Source organism: Fukomys damarensis, unplaced genomic scaffold (assembly GCF_012274545.1).
Source record: "Fukomys damarensis isolate Sample0158 unplaced genomic scaffold, DMR_v1.0_HiC HiC_scaffold_19, whole genome shotgun sequence".
NCBI lineage: Eukaryota > Metazoa > Chordata > Mammalia > Rodentia > Bathyergidae > Fukomys > Fukomys damarensis.
Genome location: NW_022900931.1, coordinates 59,045,144 through 59,053,855, shown reverse-complemented (window position 1 = coordinate 59,053,855; position 8,712 = coordinate 59,045,144). Strand labels below are relative to the sequence as shown.

General features: G+C 51.6%; 2 protein-coding genes across 5 annotated transcripts in view; both read right to left on the bottom strand.

The window, feature by feature from the left end:
* Positions 1–4,172, bottom strand: part of Selenov (selenoprotein V) — a 14,738-nt gene extending 10,566 nt beyond the window's left edge. The window contains exons 1-7 of one of the 4 annotated variants that reach the window (XR_002025054.2): positions 3,390–4,172; positions 2,768–2,792; positions 2,610–2,663; positions 2,459–2,533; positions 2,279–2,376; positions 535–742; positions 264–442 (exon numbers count right to left, since the gene is read on the bottom strand). Coding sequence is in view for 1 of the 4 variants with exons in the window: in XM_010614505.2 (XP_010612807.2) it covers positions 2,299–2,376; positions 2,459–2,533; positions 2,610–2,663; positions 2,768–2,792; positions 3,390–4,090 (933 nt within the window). In the remaining 3 variants the exon portion in view is untranslated. Of the gene's footprint in view, positions 1–263; positions 443–470; positions 743–2,278; positions 2,377–2,458; positions 2,534–2,609; positions 2,664–2,767; positions 2,793–3,389 lie in introns of those variants that run through there. The other 3 variants (XR_002025055.2, XR_004518009.1, XM_010614505.2) reach the window with 3 other exon arrangements.
* A 3,236-nt stretch (positions 4,173–7,408) lies between these two features.
* The window catches only part of Dll3 (delta like canonical Notch ligand 3), an 8,046-nt gene continuing 6,742 nt past the window's right edge, over positions 7,409–8,712 (bottom strand). Inside the window, exons 8-10 of the mRNA XM_033765989.1 lie at positions 8,405–8,711; positions 8,097–8,181; positions 7,409–7,788 (exon numbers count right to left, since the gene is read on the bottom strand). Of these exons, the coding sequence (XP_033621880.1) occupies positions 8,106–8,181; positions 8,405–8,711 (383 nt within the window). The 3' untranslated portion in view covers positions 7,409–7,788; positions 8,097–8,105. The remainder of the gene's footprint in view (positions 7,789–8,096; positions 8,182–8,404; position 8,712) is intronic.

Here is an 8,712-nt window from a genome sequence, read left to right as displayed (position 1 = left end):
GGCACATGGCTGTAATCCCAGCACTTGAGAGGCTGAGGCAGGAGGATCACTGAGTTTGAGGCCAGCCTGAACTACACAGTGAGATCTGCCCCCCCCCCAAAAGAAGATGGTTATAAAGAAGGAAGAATTGAATGACAGAATTTCAATTACTGGGTACACTTTAAAGTCACTTAAATTTGAGCCAGGGGTTGGCACCATACAGAGCACTTGCCCTGAGTTCCATCCCCAGCACTGTGAAAGAAAAGAGAGAGAGAACAAAATACCTGAGACTCGGCTTATAAGCAGGAGTGCTTTTGGCTCACAGCTTCAGAGCTTTCACCCCACGGCCAGTGGGCCCTGCGATGTCCCTGTACCTCATGGCAGGAGCCTGTGGCGGAGGACATCAGCATCCCATGGTGGCAGGGAGGCAAAGAGAGGGACGGGCTGGGCTCCCCGAGGGCTCCTGGGATACCAAGCCAGCATATGAGCCCCTGGGGGACATTTATGGCCCAGGCCACAACACTGACCTTCCTCTCCCTCCCTCCTACTCCTTACCCCAGGGTCAGAAGGGGGAGATGCTGGGGTCCCTGTAGCAGGTGACTTCCTGTGAGTGCCGTGACAGCGGACGCAGTCAGGCCACATCCACGGGAGGCAGGTTCTGTATTTCCTTACAGCCCTCCCCAGCTCCACCCAGCCCAGCCACCATCAGAAAAGGGCCTGACTCAGTGACATTTCAGCCCTTATCATCATCCTGCTGCAGCTCCTGAGGTGGGGAGAAAAGAGAAAACATTAAGATGACAACTCCATCAGAATAATAGTGTTCAGGTAGAACTTCCTGCTTTCTGTGGATTGCAGTGCCTTCTTTTTTGTTGTTTCTTTGTTTTGGGAGGGAGTTTTTGGTACCAGAGATTGAACTTGGGACCTTGTGCTTGCAAGGCAAGAAGCAAACCACTGATCTGTATCCCCAGCCCTGCGGTGCCCTCTAAGCTCTGTTTCAAATACACCAAGCACACTCCTACCACAGTGCCTTTGCCCTTGCTGCTCCCACTGCCTGGAATACTTTTCCCTAGATATACATAAGGCTCAGTCCCTCACTGCTCAAAGCCTCAGCTATCACCTCAATGAAATCTTCCTTTGAGCACTTAGATATACACATGGAACAGACAAAAGACTAAACCAGAAACAGCTCCAAATGTATAGATGCATAGATAATAACTGATTTTAAAAATCCATGATCAAAAAAAAATCCAGGAACAGCAAAATGCATTAGGTGCATTTATGAAACCTAACTGTTGAATGCGATTCAGTTCTTGTCCAATTCAGCTTGCAAGCAGAATCATGGAAAAGATGTTCATAAACTGCGGTACCACTGTACCACATTGGTTTGTTGGGTATTTGGGTATTTGTTTTGTTTTGGTTTTTGTTCTGTTTGTGGTACCAGGGGTGGAACTCTGGACCTTTCGCTTGCAAGGCAGGTGCAGCACCACTGAACTAAATCCCTAGCCTGTTTTTTTGTTTTTTGAGACGGGCTCCTTAAGTTCACGGCTGGCTTTGAGCTCATCAGACTGGCCTCAAACTTGCAATTTATCCCCCTGCCTCAGTCTCCAAAGTGCTGGAAGTACAGGTATGTGCCACTATGCTCTGATTGAAATCTAGTATTTTGTAAAATAAATTGGCACTAATAAAAATATATATTTTTAAATCCAGAATCAGACTCAGTGGTACAGCAGTTATCTAGCATGTGGAAGGCCCTGGGTTCAATATCCAGTGCTTCAAAAAATAATTCCATATTAATGGTAAATAAACTATTATGACACCATTTAATGCCTTAGATCAGTGGTACTAATAGTACTTTCCGCCATGATGGGTTCCATGCAATTCCTGCACACTAGCCACACGAGGCTGTTAAGCACTTGGAAGGTGGCTAGTGCAACTAAGAACTGAATTTTGAATGTACTTCATTTTAATTCATGTAATCTTAAATTTACAAGCTACTACTTTGCAACTAAAAGCTAAAAATAAGCTTTTAAAGCTCTTTTGAGAAACATCGAGGCCTAGTACAAGCCATGTACTCTTTGCTACCTGATACGAGCCCCTGTCATGAAATGTCTTAATGGTCCCACTTTACACACGGGAGGAAGCGGAGGCTCAGAAAAGGGTGTAGGTGCATTGTCAGGATCCAAGCAGTGAGGCCTAGCTGAGCTGGGGAAGGACCCAGACAGTGGCTCGCCTGACCTTGGCCCGGAGCCCGGCCCCACCCCTGCCGACCGATGAGGGACACACACAGTACCTCGCTCACCTCAGCCCCACCACCGCCTGCTACCTCCTCTTGATCTCCTTGTTGATAGCGTTCACGATCATCTGCAGCCTGCCCTCATCCACAAAGCCATCGCCTTGCTGGACACAGAAAGACCCAGCCGTGTCTCCACCACCCGGCCCCAGCCCCACTCCCGCCTGGCTCAGTCTCGCTCAGAATCACCTTCTTTGAATGGACAAGTTTCCCCTCCACAAACACTTCAAACTCCCCCGTAGCCTGGGCTGCTCTTTCGTCCTCCTAGGGAGGGAACGTGGTGGGTGAGGGAGGCTGAGAGCCCTGGCCCTCCCCAGACCCCAGACCACTCGCCACTTACAAAGTGCAGAAGATTTGGAAACTGCTGCTCCAGACTCTTCTTCAGTAGGACGTACTGAGGGAAAAAGACGGGGTCATGGAGTCACAGGGGTACGGGGGGTAGGGACTGCCAGTCTTCATGCCCCACACGAACCCCCTTCCAAGGCCAAGCCTACTCACCCAAAGGCCATAGCTTCAGAGACCACTGGAGGGAGATAAGAGACAAGGAAAGACATGGCATCAGCATCTTCCCAAGCCCAGGGGGCCCGAGGAAGACCCCAGTCAGATCACATCCCTCCCCTGCTCAGACCCTCCCAAAGCACCGAGGGGACGGTCCTCCCTAGAGTCCTCCTCACGGTCCTCCCCACTCGCCCCTCTGCCACTGCCCCACCCCCGTCCAACTACAGAAGCCTGCTGCTGATCTCCCAGCACCCCAAATGGCCCTGCCTCAGAGCCCCTGCACCCACAGTTCTCTCGGAGAACCCTAAAGGCAGGTCATTCACAAAGGAGTATGAGTGAAGATTGAAGCTCGCGGCCAGGAACCAGACAGAGGGATGAATGAATGAAAATGAGTAAACGGAGCTTAGAGCTAAGAATCATTCAAATGAACGAGACTGAATGACATTCAGAGCCAGAGCAGGGATTTGAACCCAGAGCTCTCCTGCCCCAAAGAGAATTGGTGGAGCCAAGTTTCCAACCTCGAGGAGAACTCCAGGGTTCTTTCCGACTCCTCCCTTCCCCCCTTCAACGACCTCAACCTCCACATCCAGGGGAAGCGGGTGTCGGAGGAGCAGCCCCTCACCAGTAGGTCACTCGAATCACGATTCTGTCCGCGTGGAAGTTCTCGGTGGCAGAGGCGAGTGCAGCGGTGGAAACTGGTACAAATGGCATGATGGAGCCAGGGGATGGGTCTGCCTTCGGGGTGGCCTCCAGGGCGGGACCGAGACCGTCAGCGGCCGGTGGGGTGAGGCCGGGGTGAGGCTGCAGGTCCGGCCTGGCTACGGTGCCGGCCGGGGCCTCATCGCGCTTCGGGCTCGGCGCAGGATCCTTGCCAGGAGACAAAATTGGCTCCGAAGTAGGTTCTGAGAGTGGACCCAAAGGTGGCAGCGGGTTCGGGAAGGATTCCGCACCGGGCACCTCGGCCCAGACCCAGGCTGGAGCCGGAGCTGCAGCTGGGGCTGGTGCAGGGAACTGGACGGGAGTCGGCGTCTGGTCCAAGACCAGAGTCTGGACCGGAGTCGGAGTCCGGACCGGAGTCGAGGTCCGGACCACGGTCAAGGCCCGAACTGGGGTCGAGATTCGCACCAGAGTCGGAGTCCGGACCGGAGTCGGGGTCCGGACCGGGGTCAGGGTTCGAATAGGGGTCGGGGTCCGGGCCGGGGTCGAGGCCCTGACTGGGGTCAAAGTCCGGACCAGAGCTGGGATCCGGGACAGGATGGAGCTCCGGACAGGGGTTGAGGGCCGGGTCGGGGAGGGGGCTGGGGTCCGCTCCTGGTGGTTCATGGGGACCAGGAGGGACCCGGGTAACCGGGTTGGGCATCCCACCACACCCCGCGGACTCAGGCACAGGGGTTCTAAATCTAGAGACAGCCACAAGGGGGCACTGTGACGCCGCAGTCCCCTGGGGGGAAGTTCCACAGATGGCCCAGAGCTCCCCACCAGCGGCTGTTGACCTTGAGCTCAGCGAGTTTATGAGAGCCTATTGTGTGCATGGTCTTGTGCTGGGTCACTCCGGGGACAGAACGATGTCTAGAACCTATCCTCACCAGCCTTCTTGTCCATGGGACTGACAATAGTGGCCAGGGCCAGGATCCAAGAGGAGCAACCAACTCTGCAGCGATCAGAGCTTCCCAGAAAAGGGATCAGCTGGGCGATCTGGGCGGGAAAGAAAAAAAGCTGCGACCACCACAGGGAAGGTAGGTTTATAAAGGACTCCTTGTGCACGCTAGTGAGTAACAGCTGGGGCTCAATCCTAGCTGTTACTGGTGCGGCTTTGAGGGGGGGTCAACTGAACTCATCATACTGAGCTACACTCCCAGCCCTATTCGTTTATTTAGAGATGGGGTTTTCCTAAGTTGCTGGGTTGCCCAGAGTGGACTCAAAATTTCCACCCTCCTGCCTCAGCCTCCCAAAGTGTGCCACCAGGCCAAGCTGATATATCTGCCTTGTTCGCCACTATATCCCCAGTGCCTGGCACAAGACCTAACACACAGAAGGTACTCAATGAATGTACGTGGAATTAATGAAAGAGATAAGGAATAGGAGGTTAGGTAAGGGAGTAGTTTGCTGGAGGTGGAGGGAAAGCCTGGCTTGTTCCAGGAGCTGACAGTGACTGTGTGGGGACCTGCAACACCAGAGGCAGTGGCCACATGAGGACCCTCCAGGCTGGCCTCAAACACAATCCTCCTGCCTCAGCCTCCCAGAGTTCTAGGGTAGCAGACATGCATCATGCCCAGCTTTGTTTTGTTTGCAGTTGAATGAGGACATGCAGTGGGTGCCTCTACCCAACAGCTTGGTCCGTTTTACTTTCAAAGGGGGAAGGTGTTCCAGTGTTGCAAGACTGATGGCAAAAAGCCTCAGTTCTCATCCCTTCCCCGTCCATACCCTTGGAAATGGGACTCCGCCTTCTTCCAGCAAGAGGCAGGGTCTATTTCTACTTCTGGAATTTGGGCTGGCTATGCAGTGACAGGTTTTAGCTAAAAGGATTGGGAAGATGTTCAGTGGCACCCACTTTCTCACCGTGTCAGGCAGAAGCCAGAACCCTCCTGCTGGAGATGAGAGGCCCTGAGCTTGAAGGACACACACTCATGAGGCTTCCCCCCATCACCCAGCCCAGCAAACCTAAAGACTGCAGCGTGAACAAATGTTCAGTGTCTTAGGCCACTGAGTGTATGCAGCATTATCCACAGCAGCTGCTGACTAACACCATGAGCCACACTTTTGTCTAAATATTTTGTTGTTAAATATAACACAGAGGCAGAAACTGCATAAAACAATTACTGTAGTTTTAATGGATCCCAAAAAACATGTCAGAAACTTAATCCTCTTTCTTTTTTGTACCAGGGATCTAACTCAGGACCTTGCAGTAGCCAGGCAGGCAGTGGAACCACTGAGCTAAAATCCTCGGCCCTAAGAAAATTAAATCCTCAATGCAAGTTACTATGGTTTGGATGAATGTCCCCAAGTGTCCACATGTGCGGGATTGGTCCCCAGGGTAGCAGTAGAGGGAGGTATTGTGGCCCTTTAAGGGTCAGGGCCAACTGAGAGTTCCTTAGGTCACTGAGGGCCACCCTCAAAAGGAACCGTGGGTTCCGCCACCTGCCTCACAAGCACAAGGGCCCAAGTTCGATCCCCGGTACCAAAAAAAAAAAGGAACCATGGAACCGCATTCTCACCATATCTCTGCTTCTCGCTTATGAAATGAGCGATCCACTCCTCCCCTCCTGCCACGGCTTGCTGTCCTCACCCCAGGCCCAAACTGAGGGGCCACCCAGTCCTGGACTTCAATTTCCAGAACTGTGAGCAAAATAAACCTCTGTTTACTTTGTAAGTAGCCTGTGTCAGTTCCTTATTTATGAGCCACCGTACTTGGCCTGTTATACTTTTTTGCAGTTAGGTGATTACCTTTACTTCAGTCTGGTGTTTTTGTTTGTTTTCCTGTATATTCAAATTACTACCTAAGCTCGCTTGCTTTGAGCCTGAAGAACTTCCTCCCATTTCTCACAAAGCAAGGACTGGTGTGCCAGGCTGATACAGAACTCAGTTTGGGCTGGCTCTGGTTTAAGGGAACCTCCTTCCTCCACGTATCCCATGTGATTTCGGCAGGCCAACCTCACTTCCTTCACACAACAGGCAAATGACAGTGACAGTCCTGTGACAAGCCTGGGCCAGTGGCAGCCTAGCTATGAAGGTACCTGGGGGTAAAAAGAGCCATCTGCAAAAAGACACAGAACCCACATCCAGCCCTGCATCAGGCTGTACCTGCCACTGTTTTTTGTTTGTTTGTTTGTTTTTGATACTGGGGATCAAACTTGAGACCTTGCGCTTGTGAGGGAGGCAGTAGAACCACTGAGCTAAATCCCTGGCCCCACTGCCACTGGATTTTTAACTTTTTCATTATTATTTATTTTACTAGGGGATACCTGGGATTGAAACCAGGGCCTTCAGGGTGAGCTACAGTCCCAGCCTATTTATTTATTTTTATGTTGAGACAAGTTCTTGCTAAGTTGCCCAGGTTGGCCTCAAATTTGCCATCCTCCACTCCAGTCTTAGTTTCCCAGAGTGCAAGATTACAGGCATGCACCACCACACTACACTCGGATTTTTATTTCTATTTTTATTTTTATAAACTGTTAATTTGAATTGCTAGGCCTAAAGGGGCCTCCATACATAGTGAACTACAAGCCAATTGGTTGTGTAGACTCGTAACAAGTAGCTGAGTCTCAGCCAATTACAAGTGGCCAACTGTTTAAACTGTGTTCAAATAAGACAGCAGCTTTAACCAATGGGCTGTCTCTCTGAGTCACATCCGGTTTCTGTATTTCATTGCCTTTTCCCATTCTCTGACTATAAAGCCAACCTATCCATATGGTGAAAGGGAGGTTTCTGAATCATTTTTAATATTGACTGCTTCCTGAATCAGTCACAAAGCTAGCTAAAATCCGCAAAATTAAATTTGTTCTAATTTTCCTTTTTTACAGAACTTTGTTTTTTGTTTGTTTTATTTTGTCCCCCCAGACAGGGTCTTGCTGCTATGTAGTCCAGGCTGGCCTCAACTGCTGGGGATCCTCCTACCTCAGCCTTAGGCTCCAGAGTGTTGGGATTACAGACATGTGCCGCCATACTTGGCCTTAAATTCTCTTTTTGTTTAGACCAAAACATCAAATGGTTTCTGATTCCTGCAATATAAAGAATCCCGTCTATACCCTCCTCAGAACAATTCTCTTCCTCTCAATCCTAATACCAAATACAGAGCACTAAGCCTGATATATTTGTTCAAAATAAGAGCCTTTATAAAGACATTTCTGGTGAGATGAGATATAAAATAGGATATAAATAACCGTTATGTACAACTTCCAGCAGTAAAGTTCTCCCGGCCACCCCTGCAGCGGACACTCGGGTGTCTGGGGCTGAGACTGGGCACCGCTGAACAATAGAAATCCAGGCTCTGTTTCCAGGCGCTGAGAAAGCACCGGTCAGGCCTAGAAAATGAAATGAGTAAGCAGCATTAGGAAAGGCTCCTTTGGCTTCCTTCGCTCTCCCCAGGAAAGGTTCCCACTGTGCCCTGTTGAGCCCATGGCCTTCCGAACAGAAGGCGGCAAGTATCCCAAACAGCAGCAAGAGGAATACAAAATAGAACTAAGTCAGAACTGAAAAGTGGGCATAGAGACCGTGCCGAGACGCTACCATCCTTGTTTCACAAACAGAATGGAGGACAGCTAGAGAAAAATCAGGGCTGCCTTGGCCCAGGGCGCCTCCTGTGTGCACAGAGCCCTAGGTGTGTAGCTACCTCCCGAGCCTAGATGGAAGGAGATGATATGACGTAAATTGTTCGAGAGTCTCCATCTTCCGGGCGACTCCAATCTCCTGTCGAGCTGCGGAAGGAAGGATCCAGATTTTGTATTTTCAGATATTGTTTTCCCCCACCTAGCAAGGAAGGAGAACCCACAGGCAGGAAAAGAAATTCCGGACAGACCCAACCCGAATGAAGGGTACAGCACGGGGTACAGGAGGATCCAATCAGGAAGATGCATCGAAGAAACACGGCGCTGGCTGCAAGCAGCCAATAGCGACGAGGCACAGGTCTGTGGCCCTCACCTCGGGCTATCCCCGGAGCCCTCCTGCGTCCTCAGGTTGTTGAGTGCATCAGGGAGCGCGTGAACTGACGGCTCCGGGGTCCCCGCCAGCAAGCGAGAACCAGTATCCCGGCCAGGGCCACGGCGCAGGTGGATCATCAAGAGCACGACGCCAGCCAGGCCCGCGGCCACCAGTAGTGCCAAAGCCGGCGGCAGAAGGAAGCGCTGGGGATCCGCCTGCCTGAGGTCCGAGGAGGCCGCAGGCAACGCGCCTGCGCCGTCGTCTGCGCCGTTGGGGTGAACCGGGAATTCGCATCGCGCGCCCATGTA